The 27,588-nt window shown below is 43.6% G+C and overlaps 1 protein-coding gene across 1 annotated transcript in view; it reads right to left on the bottom strand.

Annotated features, from left to right (window-relative positions):
• slc37a2 (solute carrier family 37 member 2) overlaps positions 1–27,588 on the bottom strand; it is a 44,385-nt gene that overhangs the window by 12,283 nt on the left and 4,514 nt on the right. Inside the window, exons 2-7 of the mRNA XM_055660845.1 lie at positions 14,919–15,000; positions 10,121–10,211; positions 6,287–6,365; positions 4,275–4,410; positions 3,566–3,642; positions 1,245–1,411 (exon numbers count right to left, since the gene is read on the bottom strand). Of these exons, the coding sequence (XP_055516820.1) occupies positions 1,245–1,411; positions 3,566–3,642; positions 4,275–4,410; positions 6,287–6,365; positions 10,121–10,211; positions 14,919–15,000 (632 nt within the window). The remainder of the gene's footprint in view (positions 1–1,244; positions 1,412–3,565; positions 3,643–4,274; positions 4,411–6,286; positions 6,366–10,120; positions 10,212–14,918; positions 15,001–27,588) is intronic.

Below are 27,588 nucleotides of genomic sequence, written 5' to 3' on the forward strand. Positions count from 1 at the left end.
GTCATGTTTTCTAATGGTAATCATGCTGTCTTCTACAACTCTCTCCTCCCCCACTCCCATCACTCATTTTGATGGAGTTAGGTTATGGAGAGACAAATCCCACTAATACCCCCACCCAAAAGAAAACATACATGCTCCAAATATCAAACAAGACCATTTCAAAAAATTGCTCTGTTACAGTCACTGATATAGTTGGGAAGGCACAAAGTGCTGGCGTAACTCAGCAGATCAGGTTGGTCTTGGTGGCACAGTGGTAGAGTTGCTGCCTTACAATGCCAGAGACACGGGTTCAATCCTGACTACAGGTATTATCTGTGCAGAGGTTGTACATTCTCCCTGTGATGGGTTTTCTCCGGGTGCTCCGGTTTCCTCCCATATTCCAAAGATGTACAAGTTTGTAGGTTTATTGGCTTTGGTAAAATTGTAAACAGCGTTTCTAGTGTTTAGGATAGCGTTAGTGATCTTCCTGTGTTCCATGGGCATTGAGATCCAGCAAAATGATATCAGGTGTGCCAAAGGCCCAATTCTGTGCTGCATCTTTGCATCTCTAAAGTCTAAATTTAAAAAGCATCTCTGGAGAACGTGGATAGAACATCCATTTTCTCCAGAGATCCTGCCTGATCCACTGAATTAGTCCAGAATTTTGTCATCTATGTAAACTCGTATCTGCAGTTCCTTGTTTCTACACTGATATACATACTTGCCTTCACCACACAAAGTCCTGCTTCCCCACCTTCAGCAATCCACTTCTCCATTGAGGCGAGATATATAACTGGGTGGGAAAAGTGGCACTGCACTCACTGGTATAATTGAACAAAAAACTGCCCATGATGATATTAAGACAGATACAGCACCAAAACAGGCCCTTCAGTCCACCAATCATTAAACACCACTAAACAACTACTACCTTCATCCTATTTATAATAATTCTCGCCACAATGGCATGAATTCCACCATTCGCCAACATGCTTGGAGCAATTTACAGAGGCCAATTAACCTAACAACTGGCATTTCTTTGGGATGTGGGAGGAGACCAGAGCACCCAGGAGAAACCCAACCAGTCTCAGGGAGAACGTACAAACTCCACGTGCAGAGAACACCCAGTCAGGATCGAACCCAGGTCTCTGGAGCCACGAGGCAGCTTCTCTACCAACTGCACCAACCACCTCGTTTGTTTGCATTCTAATCCCGCACAGTGCACAAAGCAGGTGATCACTGCTGTACAAAATCAATGCAATACTCACATTCGATTAGAAAGAAGAAGCAGACTATTCCCATTGCTGCAATGATGCCACCGGGCACGATGAAGGACAACCCCCAGGCAGAAGACACGAAGCTCCCGGCGATCAAAGAGCCCAGAATATTACCCACTGACGTGTGCGAGTTCCAGATTCCCATTATCAAACCGCGTCTGTCAAATTGAGCAAAAATAACATTACACTCTGAAAATCATAACATATTTTTAAAAGGAATTGTACCATCCTACCAATAACTAGAGAGCAGACCAGAGCTATTACCTCATTAGAAAACATTGGACTACCTTAGATCAAACTTTATCTTGCACAAAGTGTTGTCCCTGTTATTCCCTTTATCGTGTATCTGTGTACTGTGGATGGCTCGATTGTAATCATGTATAGTCTTTCCGTTGACTGGCTAGCATGTAACAAAAGCTTTTCACTGTACCTCGGTACGCAAGACTATAACCTAAAGTTCCTAAACTATACTAAGCAAATGGAGAGACATCACTGTCTCAAGACGCGATAGACCGTGGATTTGTCCAGAACGTGCTTAGCCTGGGCTTCAGTTGACTGGGAATTGCAAACTGTTACCTGTGGCTACTGCAGCACGAATTTCTTCCCATCTCACCAGTTCACGAAAGAGGCAAGCTACGTCTAACAGAGCACCATAAAACTTTAGCATTCAGGGCCAGTTGAAGAATCTTGTGTGGAACTGGGTATTTTTTGCTGGAGAAATGGATCTCCGGCAGATAAAAGTTAGGTCAATTTGCATTTGATTGGGGGTTACAGATTTCATCCATGGCTTATTGGCCAGAATTCCCTTCCTTTTGTCTGCATTTTAGCAGTTCTCTCTTTTGAAGGCGATACCAATTTTCTTTAAAGGTTATAATGGAACACATTGCACCACACGAACCTTCCTAACTAGACCTGGGCTTCCAACCCGAAACATCAGTTCTGAAGAAGGATCCCAACCCAAAAGTCACCCAGCGTTTTTCTCCAGAGATGCTGCCTGATGGCCAAGTTACTCCAGCACTTTGTAGTCTACCTTTGGTATAAACCAGCATCTGCAGTTCCTTACTTCTACACCAGTTCTTTCTCTCCCCACAGATGCTGCCCGAGCTGCTTAGTATTTCCAGCATCTCCCATCTCAGATTTCTAGCAACGTCAAGGTTTCTCTCCCTGCCTCCCCCACCACCCCAATTTCCTTCTAAAAGCTTCTGTTAATTCTACAGGCTAGTGCAATATGATCCCAAAAACCACAGCAGTTTTCAGTTCAGTTTAGTGATACAGTGGGGAAACAGACCCTTCGGCCCACCGAGGATTTTGACCACAATAAATCTTGAATACTTGTATGTCTTATTAGAGACAGGCCACCATTCATCAATATATATGTATCGCATGTCAATAGCCATGCTGCTGATTAAATCATCCTTTGTAATGGTCAGCGAATTGCTTGAAGCCACCCTGGAGAGATTGCATAGCAGAAGGTAGATACAAAATGCTGGAGTAGCTCAGCGGGATAGGTAGCATCTTTGAAGAGAAGGAATGGGTGACATTTCAGGTCGAGACCCTTCTTCAGATTGAGAGTCAGGGGACAGGGAGACTGGAGAGATGGAAGGGCAAGGTGTGAAAATGACAAAGCAAACGATGATTAAGGAAATATAGAATTGTCCATTGTTTTGCTGAGGGGAAGGTGACAACGAGGTGTACAATCAGTAAAATTAATCAGGAAGACAGAGAAACTGGTTGGAGAATTAGGGTGGGAGAGGGACAGAGAGAGAGAGGAAAAGCAAGGGTTACTTGAAATTAGGGAAATCAATATTCATACCACTGGGTTGTAAGCTAACCAAGCGAAATATGAGGTGCTGTTCCTCCAATTTGCATGGGGCCTCACTCTGACAGTGGAGGTGGCCCAGGACACAAAGGTCAGTGTGGGAATGAGAGGGGGAGCTAAAGCGTTTAGCAACTGGGAGATCAGGTGGGCCTCGGCAAACTGAGCAGAGGTGAAGTTCAGCGAAACGATCGCCGAGCCTGCGCTTGGTCTCGCCGATGATGTTTTCAATAAACATCGACCTTACCGGTCATACACTGATTGACTGAGGACAGCCGTCAAAAATTGACCATTAACCCAAACGTGACAAGGACATGTGACACAGGAATGGCTGAGCACAGAAAAAATGTTTCACTTCCTCTCACGAGGAGATTATTGATCCGTAAAACCCCAACACAAATCTGACACAGATAGTCTGGCATGTGACAACTTGTGACCGGTCTCTAACATTAGGACATCAATATTTTTCGTAAAATCAGCAAAAGGCAGTACGTACTTCCCTTTTCCAAACCAGTTCCCCACGCATGCCACCACAGCTGGCCAACCCGTGGTCTGCACCAAACCATTTGCAATCTGTGGAGAGAGAAAAAATGATTGATGCACACGAGTCCTCGAACGTGGCTCAAAGACGGGACTAACCAAAGCCATGTTAACAACGAGCGGTAGTTGCCATGATGAACTTGAACTGTTCCTGGCAGAGGGAGTGGGAGAGGCAGGAGGGCCTGTGCTGACACCAGATAAAACTGGGACGGAAACGGTCCCTTCGGCCCGCCAAGTCCAGCCCGTTATTCACAACATCCTTCAGCAACCCCAGTGTATTCTGCCCCATGATCAGAGATCATAGAGCAGTGCAGCACAAGAACAGGCCCTTTGGCCTGCAATATCTGTGCCAAACATGATGCCCAGCCCATCACTCATCTACCTGCATTTAACCCATATCCCTCCCTTCCCTGCATATCCTTAAGCCTATCCAAAAGTATTTTAAATGCCCCTAACATTTTGGCTTCAACCATCACTTCCAGTGCACGTTCCATCCGCAATGTTAAATAAAAGCTTGCCCCGCACATCATCTTTAAATGCTGCCCCTCTCACCGTAAAGCAATACCTTCTTGTATACAGAGGGACGCAGGGACGGATCTGTAGCCGATACCGGCCACGGAGGTCACGGCCGGTCGGCAAGCTCCCTACCGCACAGCGGCACTGACCTGGATGAACACGTAGTACCAGATGGTGTGGATCTGCCAGTAAAATCCAAGCCCAAAGAGAGCGGTGAACAATCCACTGAGCAACATGCCAACGGTCAAGTAGTACCGCAGAGGGAGGCGCTCGCCGAACATACCACTGGGGAGAGGAGAAAGAAATCTGTCTTGAGCATGGAGAGAAACTAGAAGCAACGTCCTGTCAGTGTGCAAGGACCTGGGTAACTACAGTTATTGGACAAAAAACATTGCTGCAATGAATGGACCTTCAGCCACATGGAAATGGCAGGTTGAGCTTTCATTCATTCATCCAGACAAATGGATTCCTTTCACAATTTATTGTTTACATTTTGCACCAGTATCACAAATCCAAATCGGGACAGTTGGTGAATTAAAGTTCCCATGGAGTGTGGGCCCGCACTCCTGGTGAATAGAGCTTGGTGTGACATTCCAGCTTCATAAATTGGTGATGTTACAGAAGCAAACCCCACGAAGAGCCATTAGGACTACAATGAACACTAAAGGGTCTGTCCCATTTTGGCGCCATTTGCGCATCACGCAGATAGCGTGCAAAATCCTGGGGCACCGCGCGTCACTGCCTACGTCACCATACACCATGCGCGCATCACGTGCACGTCGTGTGTCGTGACGCTTAAATAATGTCCCATAAATTACGCGCAAATGACGCCCAAGTGGGACAGGCCCTTTAGTAACTTTGTCACTGCCCTATACGTAGCGACTCTTTGCATACTTTGTGTATGGTGTGCAAAGCAAAGAATTGCATTGTGACATTTCACATGTGGTAATAAAATATTATTTATTCATTCAACTGTGGCCAAGGCACTTCCCCCATGACTTGCAGTGTTTGTCACACAGTGGCATGCTCCTTCACCAGGGCCAAACTAGCAGAGTCCCTCACTGAAATTTAGGATGAGAGGGCATCTTACAGAAACATAAAATTCGTTAGGGATTGGACAGGGTAGATGCAGGAAAAATGTTCTTGATGTTTGGAGAGTCCAGAACCAGGGGTCACAATTTAAGAATAAGGGATTTAGGACTGAGATAAGGAAAAACATTTTCACCCAGAGAGTTGTGAATCTGTGGAATTCTCTGCTACAGAAGGCAGTGGAGGCCAATTCACTGGATGTTTTCAAGAGAGAGTTGGATATAGCTCTTAGGGCTAATGGAATCAAGGGATATGGGAAGAAAGCAGGAATTGGGTACTGATTTTAGAGGATCAGCCATGATCATATTGAAGGGCTGAATGGCCTACTCTGGCACCTAATTTCTATGTTTTGTAAACTAGCACGATTAACAAAATATCTCCATCACCTCTGTCAACATGGATGTTCCTGATCCATAGCTAAACATGTTCCTCCTGGACCTGATATTCATTAACTAGGTTTGAATGGTTTATACAGACCCTTCCCGACTTACACAATAGGCGACTTGTGTAAACTATTCCGTACTTGGACCCTGGTGCAATCAAGGCATTTTGCAATGTCCACAAGGCCGTGTGATCACTCAAGTTTACATCGGAAACAGGCCGGTAATGGTAGTGATGCTTTCCCAGAAGGCCACGCCCTGCAGAAAGTGCCCCGGACGCCGCTGACAAAATACTCTCAGCGAGTTATTGTGGGCAGGGGATGGGGATAGGGATACTAACTTGCATAAGGGTTCACCGAATGTAATCCTCGCGTAGGTCGGGGAGTGCCTGTACTTTTTAAAAATACATCCAAGTAAATTGAAATCAATAAAAAGAGCTAGAGTTGAACCCAACGACGTAATTGGAGCCTGCTGCCAGAGTCTAGCTCTGCCAATATCACACGGCACATAATGGACACTATCAGTTTAGTGCATTAAAGTTGCTCAATATTGGCTCAAGGTTTATTATTAAAGCAGAGGCAGAGGGAGCCTTGTTCTGCCCTCCCTTCTATTGGAGGGGAGGGACATACTAATGAAGAGCTCCCCCCTGACCACAGATGATGAGCATTGACTCCAATTTCCATCACACTCACCTGAAGAACATTCCAATGGCATAAGCTATCAGGAAGGAGTTGTCCAAAGCACCAAAAAGCATCTTGTAATTGGGTTTATCTGAAAAAATCAAATGCAGAGCAGTGATATACATGCAAAGAAAGCAAACAAACACTCCTCCTGCATGCCTGATGTATTGTGGCTTCATGTGGTCGATGCTTTATAGTAACTCAGCTTCTGCCCCTCGAACTCAATGTCTCAATCCCAGAGGAATAAAGGTAGCAAAAGGGTCAGGAAAATAAAATTGTTGGATCCATACCCCAAACTACATTGACACCCATTTATAATTATCCTGGATTATTATTTCAGATCTCCTGCATCATCGGAATAGAGGAACCACTGCCTCAGAAAAAAAGGACGTACCTCCAGAAAGGAGATGAGGAATTTTCTTTAGCCAGAGGGTGCTGCCCCACACGGTGGGACCAGGTTGATGTGGACGAAAACAGGGAAAGATAGATCCTCCAATTGTGGCAGAGTGAATGCATGGGCTGAATGGCATTCTGGTCCTGACTTACGAACAATGACTGCAATATTCCCAGGCTCAGAACTATCGTCAGGGATACCCAGCATTCCAGCGCTGATGAACAAAGTAATGATCTTTGGTTGCCAGGGGGCTCCAAGCCATTCACTCAGGGGGGGCCTATTTGCTGTTGGGGAGTGAGTCAGCTCAAGTGGTTGGGAAGGGGGTGCTGCCCCCTTCACCGTGCCCAGCACCAGCGCTGCCAGGTAGCTCCGCTCCAAGCCAAGGGGCTTCTTTGCTGTGGTAGAGTCAGCGGTGGGAAGGAGTTCACACCATGCTCCCACAACAGGGGCACACAAGCAGAATGGTCGGCTTGTTTGGTGTGAGTATGTGGACTGAACAACCATGACCTCGATAATGATTCAACGCTTTGAAAGCATTACGAGATCCATCAGTATACAAATAATATCCTTCTGAGGAACTACAGGAAAATCACAGCTTGAATCAAACACCCTCCACTCCCAAGATAAAAATTGCAGTTGTTGGTGCAGAGTCATGTGGTCATACAGCATGGAAACAGGCCCTTTGGCCACACTGACCAACATGTCCCATCTATATTCGTCCCACCTGCCTGCATTTGACCCATATCCCTCCAAACCTGTCCTATCAAATATGCCCATCTAAATGTTTCTTAAACATTGTGATAGAACCTGCCTCAACTATCTCCTCCGGCAGCTCGTTCCATACACCCATCACCCTTTGTGTGAAAAATCTGAAATGAAATCCAAAACGCTGGAAGCATTCAACGGGGCAATATCTGCTCAAAGAGAAATGGAGTTGACATTTCCAGTTGAAGACGCTCCCTGCATAGCAGCCTGGTGTCTTCGAAGGAAGCAGGGGGGAGTCCCCACGTGGGCCGGTCAACTTTCCCAAGATGAATGTTGCTATTTCAGCGCATTCAATGTCCCTTCTTCATGCCGAGATTGCTCTCACGGGCGTGAGGTTACAAAAAAAACTGCAACTCTTTAACGTATCTTTTCTCCGATTTTGGTTTCAGTACTGCATTGGTTGCTGCAAAGTTTAGTAATACATACAGAGAGGCAACGTTTCAAGAAACATCCCGGTATAGATGTCCTTTGATTCTATTTGGTCAACTTGACATTTTGGCTGGATCCAGATAAACTGTCCGAGAGAGGTTGCTGAACTTTACCAACTTCAACTGGACTAACATTGTGCAGCATAGCTAATCCATAAATGGTTTATGTAATATAGAGATACAGCGTAGAAACAGGCCCATCAGCCCACCAAGTCTGTGCTGACCAGCGATGACCGCACACTAACACTATCCTAACACATTAGGGATAATTTACAATTTTACCAAAGCCAATTAACCTATAAACCTGCACGCCTTTGCAATGTGGGAAGAAACCAGACCACCCGGTTTAAACCCCACACAGTCACAGGGAGAAGGTACAAACTCCGTACAGGCAGCACCCGTCATCAGGTTTGAACCCGGGTCTCTGGCGCAGTAAGGCAGTAACTCTACCACTGCACAACCTCAGACTGTAGACATTCAATAGAGAATTTGGCAACATAATCAAATCTATCTTCTAAAGGAAGTAGCGTTGTTAATGGGCTTTCTTCATGATTGCATCAACATGCTGGGTCCAGGACAGATCTACAGAGATATGCACACCCTTGAAGCTGTTGAATCTCTACACACCATCCCATCGATGAAGAAAGGTTCATTGATCCTCACCTTTCCTTCCCCGATGTCAACAATCAGCTCCTTGGTCTTGCTCGTGTTGAGAGCAAGATTATTGTGCAATATGTTGTTATTGAAATAGTTGCAAGGGTGCAGGGAAAGAAGGAATAGTACTGGGAACTGATGGTACAAGGGGCCTAAATCTTTGTCATGGTAAGTTCATTGCAGCAATGATTACCAATAGCTATAGTTCCCACTTCTAATTCATGGGTTGTACAATGCTCATATTTTGTGTAGTTCCATAGTGTGAAACCCACAGGGTGAAGCTCACAATATGACGCCCATAGAATAAATAGCTTAGAATAAATCAGCCAAGCCACCACCAGTGTTCCAAACAGATCTTCATAGTCATACAACACAGAAACAGGCCCTTCAGCCCAACTTGCCCGACAACCAGGATGCCCCATCTACTCTAGTGGCACCCATCAGTGTTTGGTCAATATAACCTCTAAATCTTTCCTACCTATTCATCTGTCCAAATGTCATTTAAGTGTTATTGTACCCACCTCAACTACCTTCTCTGGCAGCAATTTGATGTACCTACCACCCTCTGTGTGAAAATGGTGTCCCTCGGATTCCTATTAAATCCGTCCACTCCCACCTTCCAGTTAAAAAACTGCCCAACACAGAATATTATTTACAAAAAAAAATAGTACATGAAGTGTATAGTACATTATACATGATAGTGTATAGTGCATGAATAGTACATTTTGCTGGCATGGTTCCCAGAGATGACTCAGTCAACCAGCGATCAGCTGACCTGCCACTGCTTCAGAACTATCACAAATAGAACCACAGCCAATCTTGAAGGATGGGTTACTCCCTCATCAATGGCAGCAGCATCAACACCCGCTGTTGAAGGTTCAAATTGCATTACGTCCCCAAACTCTACGCTAGATTCACTTTGTCAGGTTAAGTCAACGAGCCAGGTCTCCAGGAGCCTTGGCCAAATTTCCTAACGCAATAGAGAAGCTGGGGAAAACTGAGAGAAGCTCTAAAGAAGGGTCACGACCCGAAAGGCGACCTATTCCTTTTCTCCAGAGATGCTGCACAACCTGCTGAGTTACTCAGCGGGTGCAGCAGCATCTATGGAGCGAAGGAAATAGGCAACGTTTCGGGCCGAAACCCTTCTTCAGACTGACGGTATACGTAAACCAGCATCTGCAGTTCCTTCCTGCATTGGAAAAACCCTGTTGGTTTAATCACAAATACTTTGCACATCAATGAATATGACACACAGATTCACCAACAGGTCAAAGGGCGTGAGTAGAACGTGACATTTAGGTGCTGAATTAGAAGGTTTCAGGTGTTCAGATCTTGTCACAATGGTTTGGAATTTCAATAAATCTTGGGCTAGCTTCACAATGACAACGAGAGTGGCAAAAATCTAATAAAATACATTGGGTCACTGATGATGAATTGCTGTGGGTCTTGAAAATTAGAAAGGATACATGACAGAAAAAAAAAAAGAGGAAAGATGTGCTTTTTTTACAACATGACCTAGGATGTGGAGATGAGTGACAACTCATTTTTTCTCCACGGTAAGATGCTCCATGTTGACATGCAGTACGTACGAAGAAAGATTCTTACCAAACGGAGCCCAGTCACACCACGTGTCATTGTCAAGGTGACTTTTGTTTCCATGGCCGGCAATTGCTGAACAATTCTTGTGGAGTTCACTCTGGAAAACATTTGAATGTGTTGTTAGTAATACGAATGTGAAAGCTGAATTAACCAGCTATGCTGGGAGGAGGCTGTGCACATCCTGCTGACATCCCAAGCCGCAATATGTTCAAAATCATTCAGCAATTGGCTAAACTAGTAACTGGTTAAGTTATGCATTAATGGAAAACATAAAATTGCAAGTGCTAGAATCTGAAATGAAAACTGCTGGAGGAACTTAGCTGGTCAAGCAACATCTGTGGGTCGAGCGATTTTGAGTCGGCAAACCGCGCTCAGAACTGCTCGACTGGCGGAGTCCTCCCTGCAACGTCTGCGTATACGTTGAGAAGTTGCATGTTTCTGCAGTTCTAAATGCTTTTGCGAAAGAGCTAGGGTAATGGTCTCCATCGGTCAACACCTGGCATTAGCTTTCAGTTTTAGAGATACAGCAGGGAAACAGTCCCTTCACATCGATCACCCATTCACACCAGCTCTACATTGTCCAACCTTCTTATCCACTCCCTATACAGCACCACCGAGCCACCTCAACTCCACCATTCACCCATATGTTGTTGCAGGCCAGTTAACCCACAAACCCACACGCCTTTGGGATGTGGGAGGAAACCAGAGCACCCAAAGGAAACCCACGCAGTCACAGGGAGAATGTACAAACTCCATACACACAGCAACCATAGTCAGGATTAAACCCGGGTCTCTGGCGCTGTGAGGCAGCAGCTCTACCAGCTGCGCCATTGTGTATCACCCAAAGTTAGTCACCAGCACAGCTCATTCACTTTTATACAGCATCTTCACACCTCACAATGTGTAGGGAGGAACCACACATGCAGGCTTAAACCGAAGACAGACACAAAAAGCTGAAGTTACTCAGCAGGTCAGGCAGCATCTCTGGAGAAAAGTAATAGGTGATATTTCAGGTCGAGACCCTTTTCAGACTTCACACCTCACAGAAGTCTTTCGTGTCTGAACTAGAGTCTCGACCTGAAACATCACCCATTCCTTCTCTCCAAAGATGCTGCCTGTCCCGCTGAATGACTCCAGCTTTTTGTGTCTACATTCACACCTCACAATGCAGGTATGGACACGTTTAATCAATAATAACTGCAAGAGAGGCCAGAACTTGTCTGGGGAAAAATGTACATGCACCTGTAAAAGGCCATCTGACTCAATAAAGGACAAATAAAAGCCAATACAAGGAACTGCAGATTCTGGAATCTTGAGCAAAACACAAAGTGCTGGGTCAGAAAGCATCTGTGGAGGCAATGAATAGGCTATGTTTCAGTTTGGGACCCTTCCTCAGACTGATTAGCCCGACCCAAAATGAAATAGCACCTATCCATTCCCTCCACAAAAGCTGCTTGGCCCACTGAGTTCCTCCAGCACTTTGTGTTATGAATACAAGCCTATATCATTAAAGAATGACTGCTTATTTCTATTTGGAGCCCAAAGTGGGCAAATGCGTGAAAGCAGAATTATTTCCATTTTACATTCACACTTGAAGGATTTTTGAGGTGAGGAAAGGTACGAAATAAATCTTATTTCAATCATAACTAGGCAGGTGCTCCGCTGCAATACCGACCTCTACCACCAGATGCCAGTATGAGCACTAGGAAGGAGGTGACCTTGGTGGGAGCAGGTGGGAAATAGATGAGCCAGGGTTCAGATTATAATTTCAAAACTCAATGCATGGTTTTATTTTCACATCGCACAACCACAGAATGGTTGTCCATCTACACTGAACCCGCTCCTGTGACCCATGGTGCAGTAGGGCAGCAATGTTTAGTTTAGAGATACAGCACAGAAACAGGCTATGAGCACCAACCAGCGATTTTCCTGTACACTAACTCTATCGTTTTAAAAAATATATTTTTATTAGAAGTAATGTACAATAATAAGACATGAATAACATATTGCATTTCATGTACAACTTCTTATTTTAAATGTAATAGTAAAAAAGAGTAAGAAAAGCAAGAAAAAGAGAAAGAGAATGTTATATAGCCTGAAAAAGAAAACAAGGTGATGTGAAATAAGAAAAAATAAATAATAGAGAAGAAAAAAAAAGAGAAAAAAGAGAAATTGAAAGGGATATACCTACTTCGTATCTTTACCCACCCCTCACCCGGTTCTGAAACAATTAATTTCTAAGGTTGTTGCACCATATGCTTGTAATAAGTCGATAAAGGGAGACCAAATCTTTAAGAATTGGTCTGATTTACCCGATAGGACGAATCTCACTAACACTATCCTACAAGCACTAGAGACAATTTACCAAGCCTACAAACCTGTGTAGGAAGGAACTGCAGATGCTGGTTCTTCAGCTTCCAAACCTGTGCGTCTTTACAGTGGAATTCACCACATAAATCACCCTGACCTCCTCAGGAAGCAGAAGTGTCAAAGGTCGTTCAGAACTCCAACAATAGGAAACAGACTGACAAGGCCGATAATACACAACATATTTAACCAGAACTGGAGACTTAAATATTGGCCAGAACAAGGGGAAGTATTCTGAAGTCTGAAGAAGGGTCACCCATTCCTTACTCCACCCACTCCTGAGATGCTGCCTGTCCCGCTGAGTTACTCCAGCATTTTGTGTCTATCTGAAGGATTCTGCTGCTTCTTCCCAACAACTATCAGGCTATTGAACACTACGAACACCAAATGACAAACTGCTTTGGATGCAATTTGGACTGTGTTTTGCTTTGCACTATATTTTAATTATTTTTTTATTCTTTGTTTCGTATATAATCTATTGAGTACCGCGTTTACAAATGTGTTGTGCTGCTGCAAGAATGTCATTGTTCTATTTCAGTACATATGACAATAAAACACTCTTGACTCTTTAGAGAGCATGCAGGGTCCTTGTTTGACATCTGTTGCAAGAGATTATGCCTCCGAGTGATGCCTCATCACTTCCAGTGCGTTCGACTTTTGAGATAAAGCACAGAAACAGGCCCTTCGGCCCACTGAGTCCATGCCGACCAGCGATCACCACATACACCAGCACAATCCTACACTCACCAGGGACAATTTACAATAGCCAAACCTGTACCTGTACGTCTTTGGTGTGTAGGAGGAAACCGGAGCAGCCGGAGAAAACCCACATGGGCTCAGTGAGAACGTGCAAACTCCGCACGGACAAGCACCCATAGTCAGGATCGAATCCGGATCTCTGCCTCTTAGGGGAGTTCATATTTGGTGGGGAGTGTAGATTAAAAGGGAAACACGAGGGGGAATAAAATTGATGGGAATGGTCTACGAGCCATTGATGGGCCAAGCAACTATTACAAAAACATCGCTATTGTTGTTTGATGCTTTTGGGATCTTCCCATGAGAATTAATAGAGGCCTTTACCTCATTCATATGTCATACTTTCTTCCAACATTGGAGGGGTTACTTTATGCCATTCTTTAAAGTATTCAACAGGACAAGAAGATTTTGCGATGGTTGATCATGGGTTAAACAGTGACACCTTCAGATTCCTGAAGATCGCCCTTGTTTTTTTTTTACTGCCGCCCAAGACCAGATCAGGCCCGATTTAGAGACTCGCTACAAAAATAACACTCCTGGCAAGAGGTATCTGCAGTACTTGAACTCTCAGTCCTCTTGCTGGTGCCTAATCAAGGGGAATCAACCGTTCCCGATTGCTTCCGAATGGTTCACTTGGCTTCTTCAAAGGGCGGTAAATAGTCAAGCACATTGGTAGGTGTCTAGAGTCACACGCAGACTGGAATGGGCAAGGATAACCATTCCCTTGAAGGAGATTGGGAACATAAAACAATGAACTAGTTACATTCCTCAGATATGTGGCCTAGTCAAACTCTTGCTTTCAGATCAACAATAATTCCAATCTTCAGCCAGTAGTCAGCATTGCTTTATTTTTTGTCACCTGCACAAAGGTATCATGGAAAATAGTGTTTCATGTGCTATTAAGATAAATACCCATACACAAGTCCATCGGTCAGTGCAATACAAAAGGAGACCGAATCAAGAATAAAGTGTTATTGAGACAGATAATTCATCCACTAACCTTGTGCATACCTATTACCACACAAAATGGCCTTGTATCTGCAAACTACAGATAGACACTAAATGATGGAGTTTGAGTAAAGGTCCCAACCCGAAACGTCACCCATCTATAGATGCTGCCTGACCGATTGAGTTACTCCAGCATTGTGTGTCTACCTTTGGTATAAACTAGCATTTGCAGTTCCTTTTTATTACACCTATAAACTACAACTTGGTTCTAGAAGTAAAGACTTCACAATCCATTAAAAGGACCGGATGTTATTGAATGTTTAGTGTAGTTAAGAGAGACAGTGCAGAAACAGGCTTTTCGGCCTACCCAGTGTGCGCCGGCTAACGACCCCCTGACACCAACACCAACACCAACACACACAAAGGGACAATTTACAATTTTACTGAAGCCAATTAACCTACAAACCTGTATGTCTTTGGAGTGTGGGAGAAAACTGGAGCACCTGGAATAAACCCAAGCAGGGTGGAATCTACAAATTCCGTACAGACAGCATTCAAAGTCAGGATTAAACTCTGGTCTCTGACAGTGTAAGGCAGCAACTCTACCGCTGCGCCACCGTGCCGCCCCCAAATATCTGAAGCTTCTGTTGGGCAAAATGCCCATCCCCCCCCTCCCCCCATTTCTTCCAACCAGACACAGCCTTCTCCTTCCCCCACCCGAGTGTTCACGTACCTTGACGATGCTGATGGGCTTGCGAGAGAGGTGGTAACTGGTGTAGAATAGGAAGGTCAGCACCAGAGTGAAGCCACGGTACCTGGCAGGAAATAACAAGAGAGCGATATAACATTAGATTCCAGAAAGATCACATGCAGAACCATTATCCAGTCAACCATGATGCCTGCTAAACCAGTCACAAACGGGGTTGTGCTGCAGCAGGGTCAATATTAAAAAAGAATAAGATAATAATAAAAATAACTCGGGTATCCTGCTGCACTGTGCTCGGGGCTGTTACTTGGCATGTCCTTTAACATACGTGCTGGAACAAGCACATGTTGGTGCGGGGAGAGCGAGGGTTTGGACAAATCAGCAGACATCCCACCAAAGGAGGAGAAGCCATTTCCCAGGTTTTGTTTAGTTTACACATACAGTGCGGAAACAGGCCCTCCGGCCCACCGCATCCGCGCCAGCCAGCAATCCCCCCACACGGACACGATTCAACACACACTAGGGACAAATTACAACTTTACCAAGCCTATTAACCTACAAACCTCTACGTCTTGGGAGTGTGGGAGGAATACAGAGCACCCGGAGAAAATCCACACAGGTCACAGGCAGAATATACAAAATCCGTACAGACAGGCACGCGTAGTCAGCATCGATCCTGGGTCCCTGGCGCTGTAAGGCAGCAACTCTGCCTTTGTGCCGCCGTAGGCTGATGCGCCTAGAACTGGCATTTTTATTTTTATCTACATATACCATCAATTATTAACACACAGTTTAATACTGAATTCCCCAGAGTTATGCGGCACACTGGCCCATGCTGACCAAGTTCTCCTCCATACCGTATAAATACCCGAGCATAGACTCCATTTTTTCTTTGATCCATTTAAAGAGCATATTTTTTAATATAGATAGCTTTGCACGTTTCTCCCAGTTTCAATTTGCCAAGAAGTATGTAACATTCCACCTCACCCAGGGGAAGGCTAGACATAGACAACCACAAGTAAATAGACTCCACACAGACCCAAAATCCACTAACCCATGCTCCATGCTACCACGTTAAAGAGCCACATTTACAGGCAGGCCGGCTAATCTACCACTAAATACCCTAAATTCCACTTAAGTTCCAATTTTGTCTCTCCAAATATACCATTTTGGTCTTCACCAGCAGAGTGCCTCAGAGTTAGAGCTTCTTCCTCTAGCGCCAGAGACCCTGGATTGATCGCGACCTCGGGTGCTGTCTATGTGGAGTCTGTATGTCCTCCCTGTGACTGCGTGGGTTTTCTCCTGGTGCTCAAGTTTCCTCAAACATTCCAAAGACGTGTAGGTTTGTAGGCCAAGTGCCTTCTGTAAATTGCCCCAGTGTGTAGGATACAAAATGGGATAATGTAGGTCCTCGTGGATCCGGTGTGGGCCAAAGGGCTCGTCTCCACGCTACATCTCTAAACTGAACTAACTATCTTTGCCATGAAAAAAAACAAGGGAAACAGACCAAGCCTTGCTCCAACACTTACTCCTTGCTCCAAGCCTTGCTCCAAGCTTACTAACACACAAAAACCCTTACGAGATTTGTACGAGACAACACAGTGGCACCGGAAATTAGACAAGCATTCATCAAGATCCAGGTCGTAGTGTAAAGGATGAAAGTTATTAGGATGCAAGGAGTTTTGTAGAATCCAATTAATTTATTATATTTCATCCATCTAAGGCCAGCTTCTTCAAAGGCTTAGAACACTTGCTCAGGAGAAATCGCTATCAACTATAAACATTTAAACTGGAAAGTGTGCAGAGAAGACCTACGATGGTTTTGACATAACTTGAAGGCTTGATTCAGAAGGAAATGCTCTATCTAGGACTTGGAGCACAGGAGACCGAGGGTTGATCTTATAAAGCTGTATAAAATCATGAGGGGAAATTGATAGGGTAAATGCACACAGTCCTTTACCCAGGGTAGAGGAATCAAGAACCAAAGGTTTGCGAGGGGAAACATTTATACTCAAGGGGCAAATTTTACACACAGAGGGTTATGGATATATGAAATGAGTATGGGTGGTGAGTGTATGGAACAAGCTGCCACAGGAAGTAGTTCAGGCTGGGACTATCCCAATGTTTAAGGAACATTTAGACAGGTACATGGATAGGACAAGTTTGGAGGGATATGGACCAAGCGCTTGCAGGTGGGACTAGTGTAGGTGGGACATGTTGGCCGGGGTGGGCAAGTTGGGCCGAAGAGCCTGTTTCCACACTGTCAGAGTTATGAGTTGCCAGAGGAGATAGTTGAGGCAGATGCTATAACAGCATTAAAAAAAAGACACAGAGGCAAGGATAGGAAAAGGTTTAGAGGGATAGGGGCCAAAGACAGGCAAATGTGACTTGTTTAGGTGGGGTATCATGGTTAGCACGGATGAGTTGGGACTAAGATTCTGTTTCTGGGATGTATGACTATGAGTTGGTTTTTTTGGGGGTTTTTTTTGTTTATTTTATTGGAAGTTAGTACAATACAAAACAATACAGTGGGACCTAATTTTAGGTGCCAACTATGTCATAACGTAATTATACATTCTATGTACAACGTGTACATTCTATGTAGTTTTATGTTTTTGAAAAGGAAATAAGAAAGACAAGAAGAAGAAAAAAGGAAAAAAAAATGTTTTTTTTAATTGGAGAAGAGAAAAAGAGGAAAAATAGATAGTAGAAAATAGAAAAACCCGAAGTGTGTGTATGAGAAAAGAAAAAGTGGAAAGTAGAAATAGGAGAAAAAGACCCTTAAAAGAGAAAGTTTCAAATCTTTGTTCGGAGATGTAAATCTATCCACGATCTGACCTGAAATCAGTAATCTTTACGGTACTGCTGCATCACATGATTCCAAAAAGTCGATAAAAGGGGACCAACTCCTTAAGAATTTGTCATATTTATCTATTAGTCGGAGTCTAATTTCTTCAAGGCGTGCTATGTCCATCATATTCCTAATCCACATTTTAACAGTTGGAATAGCTGTATTTTTCCAAAATTTAAGTATCAATTTCTTACCAATTATTAACCCATAATTAAAAATGTTTGGTCATTTAAATTGATATCTTCTATTATTATTCCAAATATAATCCATTCCGTATTAGGTTCTATTCTTGACTTGAAAAGCTTTGTAAATATATCAAATATATCGCTCCAAAATTTATTCAACTTTGTACATCCTACAAATTAATGTGTTTTTTAATATTAGCATTTTGAAACAAACATTTATCGCATCTGGGAGAGACGTTTGGGTAAAATTTATTCAACCTCGTTTTTGAATAACATAGTCTATGTAATAATTTAAATTGAATTAAATGTCGTTCTTTTAGTAATGGAACAATTATGTGTGTTCATCAGATACTTTTCCCATCTATCCTTCGGGATCTTTCTCATTAGTTCATGTTCCCAATCTTCTCTTAGTGCCTCTGTTGAGGGTAATTCTCTATTTAATATATTATTATAAAAGTAGGATATTAGTTTTTGTGAATCAGCCTTAATATTCATTGCTTCTTCTAAAGGGTCTAAAAATATAGTTTGAAATCTATGTATATATTTCTTCATAAAGTCACATATCTGTATATATTTGAAATATTGATTATCCTTCAGCTTAAATTTTAATTTTAATTGTTGAAATGATAACAATTTGCCCCTAGACATCCTGAAGTCTACAATGAGCTCCTTGGTCTTCTTGGAGTTAAGGGCCAGGTTTTTGTCAGCGCACCATGCTGCTAGGCGCTGGACCTCCTCCCTATAGGCCGACTCATCGTTGTTGCTGATGAGGCCAATCACCGTTGATATGTTAAATAAAAAGGATTGTACAGCCACAGTCAGAAGGTGGCTTTCAAAACCAGAGTCACTGCACACCATTGGCCCATTATACGCATAGGTGGAACACTCGTTCAGCTGCCATGTTCCTCATGGACCAAGAGAACAGCATAATCAGCTGTTACCAGCTTTTTCTAACTTTAAGTTTTGCTGAACTCTGCATGACAATGATGGACAAGGAGAAAGCTGATGCAGACTCCTTACCACAGAGTTACTGCTAAACAAACATTAGTTGCGGTTAAGGCAACTAAGGCTTAAAAGAAGGCACAGTGGTGCAGTCGGCAGTGGCACTGCCTTACAGCGCCAAAGACCTGGGTTCAATCCTGACCTTGGGTGCAGTCTATGTGACATTCATATTTTCTTCCTGTGACCATGTCGGCTTCTTCACTGTGAAGGAGGGTCTCCACCTGAAACGTCATCTATTCCTTCTGTCCTGAGATGCTGCCTGTCCCGCTGAGTTACCCCAGCATTTTGTGTCTATCTTCGAATGAATGTGATCAAACAGCAGCGTGGACTCAGTGGGCTGAAGGGATTGTTTTCATGCTATATCTCGAAAAACTAATCTAAACATCAATTATGGAGTTTAAAAATGCTCCTTTCAAAGCATCAAAAGGGCATTGATAAATATTACAGTCGAACAGGAGAGGCATGGAGACACTTTGCACAAACATTCAGTGTTTCTTGCAAGGGAAATTCAGACATTACTTTAAATTCAAGGCAGCAACTTTCTCCCAGAGTTGACTGTAACAGACAGAAGTGAAAAGAGGAACGAGACAGTAATGCCTAGCAGAGCAAAAAGGAAATCATTGTACATGTATTTGAAGTCAAGTAATTAATCCAAACTAATCTATTGGGACATTAACCACAACAGACCAACACAAACTGATAGAAATATCTGGATAGTTGAACACAACAATTTAAAATGGACAGGACCACAATGACATCAAGATGTAAACTAGTCCCTTAACAATTAAACAAGCCACCTAGGTTTTAATTCAGTAAAAGGATAAATATGCGAACCTCTTAAATCCCTCCATAGCTTGGACATGAGCTAAATGCAGGCAAATGGGGCCAACTGTGGGCTTGTCTGTGTGGAGTTTGTACGTTCTCCCCGTGATCTGCATGGGTTTCCTCCGAGAACTTCAGTTTGCTCCCACACTCCAAGGACGTACAGGTTTGTGGGTTAATTGGCTTGCTATAAATGTAAATATTATCCCTCGTGTGGGATAGTGTTAACGTGTGGGGGTCGGTGCGGATTCGGAGACCGAAGGGCTTGTTTCTGCCCTGCATCTCTGAACTAAACTAAACTCAGAAAGGTGACTTGGTCAGCATGGAAGAATTGGGCCAAAGGGCTGGTTTTCATGCTGCATAACTCTGATGTCTGCCTTTGCCAAGAGGTGCCTCCTGAGATACACTATGCAAATTGTATCCAACACTATGCAAATTGTATCCAAAACTATGTGCATGGAATGAGAAATTTACCATCACTATACCTTAGAAACTCAACCTTAAAACATTGTGTACACTTGATTTATGCTATACGAGTGCTATCCTTAGCACACATGTTATCACTGACTATCTGGGATGCCTAGCATATATTTATGTCTAGTACAGAGAGCTGTACATATTGTGTAGGAAGAAACTGCAGATGCTGCTTTAAACTGAAGATAGACAAACTCAGCGGGTCAGACAGCATCTCTGGTGAAAAGGAATAGTTGACCTTTTCTGGACGAGGTCCTTCTTCATAGTCTGAAGAAGAGTCTCGACCCGAAACGTCACCTATTCCTTTTCTCCAGAGATGCTGTGTGACCCGCTGAGTTACTCCAGCTTTTTGTGTCTATCTTAACTGTACATATAAACACTACTCCTTTGGACTAAAATTAAAGATATAACAATTATCTGAATAATTTCAAAGCAAGGACAAAACTCGGTATTGGGTTAGCACAACTACTCCAATCTTCAAGTTACACTTGGCATCAACTGTTCTGTGGGTTCAGGTATCAGCTCCTGATGGACAGGTGCCAGGACATCTGCAAGCAAGCAGATCCCTTTGTTTTCCACTTGTACTTGGCTTGATTGTATTCATCTACAGTATTGTCCCATTTGATAGCACGCAAACAAAAGCTTGTCACTGTACCTCGATACACGTGGCAATAATAAACCCAAGCCTAATGACACTGCAACAGCTTGGCATCACCTTGAACATTATTCATATTTCCCAAGTTGCTTTATACGAGCGTTAACAATCAGAACAGGGTACAGAACTTTGAACTCAACCCAGAGTCATCGGTGTCGATGTATACAGGGCCGTGCGGGCGGTTGCCAAACCCCGACAGGCAGCCGGTTGCGGAATCCACTTGGGGAGGATCACAGGTCATAAGGAATTGGAGTAGAATTAGGCCAATTGGCTGAGAACAAAGAGAGACCATCGGGAGCCAAATGAGTACTTGGGCAACTTTGTCAGCACCAGATACATGGTGACTCTCTGCCTACTTTGTGTATTGGATGCAAAAACACAGAATTTCACTGTACCCAGGTGTATGTGGTTGAATCATTGGGAATACTGGCATCAGAGGAAGAGAAGTCATCTTCTAAAGATCTGAACTGGCAAAATGGTTTATTGAGGAATTCCAGAGTGTAGGGTTAGACAGCTCAGATCATTGATGGAAATCAGGAACCCAAAAAATATATCTAGTGGGTCAATTATGCACTGGGATTTGTTTAAGAGAATGAGAAATTTAAACCAGAGACTTAACTGTAAAGAAGTTCAACTGAAGATTAAAATTAGATCTTCAAATATTTAGATACCATTCAGAGAGCTTCGACTCAGCTCTCAGTCGAGTTAGAATGGTGTAAATTCACCATCCCACTCAATATATTATTTCAAGCTCACGTACTGTGTCAGATTGAAGGAGTTCTCTATTTGCTTTCCCAGGATCCTGGCCAAAATATATACCTCAACCAACGTCACTGAAACATTCTTTGACACTTGAGTGTACAAATGGGCCTCGACATGGGACCATGAGGAATTAAAGGGCCAGCATCACTCAAATTATTTTAGTTTAGAGATACAGTGCAGAAACAGGCCCTTCTGCCCACAGAGTCTGCACCGACCAGCGATCTCTGCACATTAACGCTATCCTACACATACTAGGGAAATTTACATTTATACCAAGCCAATTAATCTACATAGAAACATAGAAAATAGGTGCAGGCCCTTCTGCCCTTCGAGCCTGCACCACCATTCAATATCAGGGCTGATCATCCAACTCAGTATCCTGTACCTGCCTTCTCTCCATACCCCCTGATCCCTTTAGTCACAAGGGCCACATCTAACTCCCTCTTAAATATAGCCAATGAACTGGCCTCAACTACCTTCTGTGGCAGAGAGTTCCAGAGATTCACCACTCTCTACATCACAGTACGTCTTTGGAGTGTGGGAGGAAACCGAAGATCTCGAAGAAAACCCATGCGGTCACGGTGAGAACGTACAAATTCCATACAGACAGCATCTGTAGTTGAACCCAGGTCTCTGGCAGGCAGCAACTACCGCTGTGCCCCCATGCTGCATCTAATGTGCACAGACATCTAGCTACATATTAATATATAAAGAGTTGCATGTCATCATATTTTTAATTATTAAAATTAAAACCCAAATGGGATTTTGAGGCTGTTATTGTTTGATTATATATATTGGCAGGGCTGGTCATTGGGCCTAAAACTACACCACAGGCATGTATGTACTCAAGATGCAGTAGACCAGGAGATTTCAAATATAGCTGTGCGTGGTTCCCAATGCCAACATAAGTTCAGACACATTGCCTTTCTGCCTTAAGACTTGGCTCATTGTAGTCCAACACAATGAATGTTCCACAATGCTGGAAAAGTACAACTCTGGCACCTTGGTGTGAGAGAGGGGCAGGGAGAGAGAAGGTGGCATCTTCTAATTCAATTCTTATTTCTCCCCAATCACCACTCCAAATAGATCCTGGCCTCCCACAAAGATGTCACGACTTCCTATCCCAAACTTTGGTAGTACCCTCATGTATCCACTTCTGCATTGACACAGACCTGCATGATCTCAATTCCACCTGGGCAATATCTCAGGATGCCCTCATTTTCCAGAGGAGGAGCCGAATCCACAGCCTTGTAGAAGGTGCAATCAATGACCTTCTAACCACACCCACATACACTCCACAAAATATACAACACGATTAATTTCTACAGCTCTACACCATTCACTGTAAAATTTTTAAGAGATGCTCCTGGCAAGTTGTTGGGCAGCAGAAGCTCCTTGTGGGGTGGGAGATTGCACCTTCATCTGGTCCGCCCGGTTTCAACGAATGCAATCAACCTGGCATGCATGATCAAATAAGATCAAATAGAACAAGTTGTCCTACAACTCTAGGCTGTGCACGCCATACGCAAGAAGAAGAAGAAGAAGGCAACCCCAACAGCAAGACTGGCTGGCCCACTGCAGAACCAACAACCCACCTGGAGTCTTCCAAGGCTCATCATCTGCTCGACCCCGAAAACCGGGAACCAGTGAGGGAGTGGAGGGAATCGTCGACAGACACTGGGCAAAGGCCGGTTTCAAGATGGCGGTGGACGGAGAGGATCGGTGCTGCCAGGACAACGCACCTTTAAGCCCAAGATAAGACTGTACTCTTTAGAACATTGTTAGTGCCAGAAACTTTGTGTACTGTCCCATTGAAATCTATTATTACATGGTAATCATTGCACTTTTGAACTTATCTATTGTATAATTTTACTGGATTGTATGCAAACAAAGAATCTCACTGTACCTAGGTACATGGGAATATACAGTATCATTGAGATGGAATACCTGACTGTAGTTCAAAGGGGAGTTATCTATCTAGAAAAATGATATTGGAGTCAGAATGTTTAAAACACATATTTTGTTAATATTTGAATTATTTTCTTACAAAAAACAATAAAGCAAGTGTGCACATCGCAGCTTCCCACACAGCTACGGGAGAGGCCTGATCTTTCACGTTCCCTTTCCTCATTCAGGTAACCACATACTCCATTCAAGTGAAGCAGCAATTTAATTGCATCTCTTCCTATCTCATGTGTTCACGAAATGGGCTCCTCCACTTTGAGAAACAAACACAGATTGGGTGCCCACTTTACAGAACACCTCCATTCAGTCTGCACGAGTGATCAAAAATGTTCAGTGGCCTGTTGCTTCAGTTACTCAAACATCTGTGGCTTCTGACTTGTCTCTTGCACTGTCCCAGCAAGTTTAACACGAGCTCATGGAACTTCACCTCATCTTTCAACCAGCCACGTCATTGCCTTTAGCTCTCTACACCCAATTCACCAGCTACAAATTAATAAGCATTAACAGCCTTGCATTTCATATTTTAAAACAGTTTCTAACCATTCCCCAGTTCTGGTTCAGGCACATTGATCGAAAACAATTATTTCCCTATCTCTCTCTCCATAGAAACCACCAGACCCGTGAATATTGCCAGCATTTCTGTTTTTAGTTTCATATTTGCAGCAACTGTGGTTTTTTGCTTTGGTCTTTCAATTTCATAACAAGAGCAAACCACTGATCATTTTGTGGCACAAATGCTTTCTTTATGATATTCAAATTTAAAAAAAAAACAAATATTAGATTTAATTGCGATTATGGTATTTTCCGTACCTTGCACAGCTTTGTTTTCTAGTTCCAAACCAGCGAGAGCAGATAAATTCCATAAAGTTTATAAAAATCACTCAGATCATAGTCTCTGCAAACATTCCCCATTCTGTGCTGTCCTCCCTGTGGCTGATATCAGGTCCCTCAAACCTCCGAGCTGCCGTCCCACCACCAAGCACATACAGGACGAGTCTTTCTTCAAATTCTTTCCTCAAACCCATTCAAAAGACTTATTTAGTTGAGTTTAGAGATAGATACAGCGTGGAAACAGGCTCTTTGGCCCACTGAGTCCGCACCGACCAGAAACATTAACAGGATCCTACACACACTAAGGTCAATTTACACATACATCGAGTCAATTAACCTACAGGCATGTACGTCTTTGGAGTGTAGGAGGAAACCGAAGATCTTGGAGAAAACCCACACAGGTCACGGGGAGAACGTATAAACTCTGTAGACAAAGACAGCACCCGTAGTTGGGAACGAACCCAGGTCTCTGGCGCTGCAAGTGCTGTAAGACAGCAACTCTACCACTGCACTGCCGTGCCATCCATTGTTAAAGCTGTCTTTTTGACACAATCCCCACCTTCCCACCCTTCCCCAACTTAACAATTCTCTAATTCAAAATTACTCATAGAGCATATACACTGGCTGAGATCCAACAAACTAAATGTCCTGTCTCCAATGCAGATGCCCTGACTTCAGTGAATAGGTCATGAGCAAGCATACCAATGGGAAAAAAAAATCCCTTTTGGATGCAGTATGCTGCTAAAAGTGATAAAAATGTAGGACTTTTTAAATAAATTAAAGATTTGGGCCCAGTCTAAGTTGGTCAAAGGTGTAAGTCTGAAGGATTTGACAGAAGGCATGTGTAGCAGTGGCAAACTTGCGTATACATTCTCTGGTCCACATCAGCCCCACAAGGGGAAAGTACTGCCATTTATAATGAAAGATGTGATATCTACAACTTAGAAGTTAACAATACCATTGAGCAACTTCTATACAGATTTATGAATGGGAAAACTACGTTTGACTAATCAATCGGAATTCTTTTGTGGATTTAGCACAAAGATGGAATGAGCATGAACGCATGGATCAAGAGAGCAGATGGTCAAGAGCGTTTTATTGTCATATGTACCAATCTGGAACAATTAAATTCTTACATGCAGCAGCAACACAACTTGCAGCTTCACACTCTATAGATGATATAATTTAAAAAATTAAAGTTTAGTTTAGAGATACAGCGTGGAAACAGGTCCACCGAGTCACCGGACGACCAGTACACACTCGTTCTATCCTGCACACTGGAGACAATTTACAGAAGCTGATTAACCTACAAATGTCTTTGGAAAGTTGGAGGAAATTGGGAGCTCCCGGAGAAAACCCATGCGGTCACAGGGAGAACATACAAACGCCATACAGACAGCACCCGTAGTCAGGATTGAATCTGGGTCTCTGGCGTTGTAAGGCAGCAACTCTACTGCTGCGCCACTGAGCCGCCCGCACTATTAAATTGCAATAAATAAACAATATAGTGCAAAGACAAACCAAAGGCCAAAGTCCCAAATGTAACCCAGACAGTTTGTAGTTTAGTTGGAGTCTGTAGAGTTCAATAGCCTGATGGTTGTTGGGATGATGCTGTTTCTGAACCTGGATGTTACAGTTTTCAGACTCCTGTGCCTTCTACCCGATGAGAAAGTGGTCTGGGTCCTTGATGATGCTGGCTGTCTTTTTGCGACAGTGCCTCTTATAGATCCCTTCTATGGTGAAGAGGTCAGACCCCATGGTGAACCACGCAGTGTTCACCATTTTTTGTAATCTCCATTGCCAGGTGTTCAAGTTGTGAACCAGGCCATGATGCAACAGGTTAATATGGGGCATTTGGCTTTTCAGAAGGCTTTCAATTAGGTCTCACCCATGGACCTTCTGGACAAAGACATGGAATTGAGGGTTTGGGGGAAACTCTGAAGACCAACCATTCAATAGTTTGGAAATCCCAATGGTTCAACATCTGGCTCCTGTGCTCCTCTTAAACTCACCTGGTTCACTGAAAATCTCAATGTACTAAATTGTAACATCTAAAAAACCCAAATTAAAAATGGACCAGCATGGTCTGAGGGGCAAAGCCTGGCATGTGACAGGCGGACACAGGTAAGAGGGCTGTTAATTGGCAGATGGCTGGGATATTTCCGGACATTAAAGGACTCAAGGGATAGACACAAATGCTGGAGTGACTCAGCGGGACAGGCAGCATCTCTGGAGTGAAGGACTATATGACGTTTCGGGTCGAGACTCTTCTTCAAACTGGAGAAGGGACATGGGGATAGGGCAGGGAAATGGTGTGGTGCATGAAGATCAGAAGTAATTTTGTTGGATTTTTATAAAATCGCACAGCAAGTTCAAGAGGTCCAGAGATCCAATTCTCAGTTCTGACTGATGTCATTCTGCTTGCACTGCAGGTCTTGGGTTGTGTAAGAGTTGGTTACAACAAGAGGAATATATTTTAAGAAGTAACACAGTGATGTTTGTAGTTTCAGTTCTTTTATGTGATGATTAATAACTCGGGCTTCATATTTTTCTCGATCAGGACCAGTAACATTTATGCTGCCATTGTAGCACTGATGTCAGGGTTTTTTTTTTGTTTGCTGATGCTAGAATCTGGAACCAGGGGCTCTCCTAACTGCAGCAAAGTAGAAGGAGGCTGCCTCCGCCATGGAGCTATGCTCTGTTCCAAATTTATTTGCACTTAAAACCTGGAGGGTACATCATGTAGAATTTACACAGACAGGGAGCTAACTCTGATCCTCCTCGACATTAAATTTCAGTTTGAATGCACTGCTAACGAGGCCCAGAGAGGAAGGGTCTGATGATCCAAAACGTTGCCCGTCCATTCCCTCCCCAGATGCTGCCCGACTATATTTTATTTTATGAGTGAAAGAAGGTTTCGCGCGGAACAGGCCCTATTTCCTTCGCTCCATCGAGATGCTGCTGCACCCTCTGATTTTCTCAAGCCTACACACACTGAAACAATTACATTTATACAAAGTTCAGTACGTTTAGAAATACTGCGCGGAAACTGGCCCTCGGAGAAAAGGGCCGGAGGGAGAACTACAAACCTGTACACCTAATTTCTAGTCAGGGTCGAACCAGAGTCTCTGACGTTGCAAGCGCAGTAAG

This window comes from Leucoraja erinacea, chromosome 32, assembly GCF_028641065.1.
Source record: "Leucoraja erinacea ecotype New England chromosome 32, Leri_hhj_1, whole genome shotgun sequence".
Lineage (NCBI taxonomy): Eukaryota > Metazoa > Chordata > Chondrichthyes > Rajiformes > Rajidae > Leucoraja > Leucoraja erinaceus.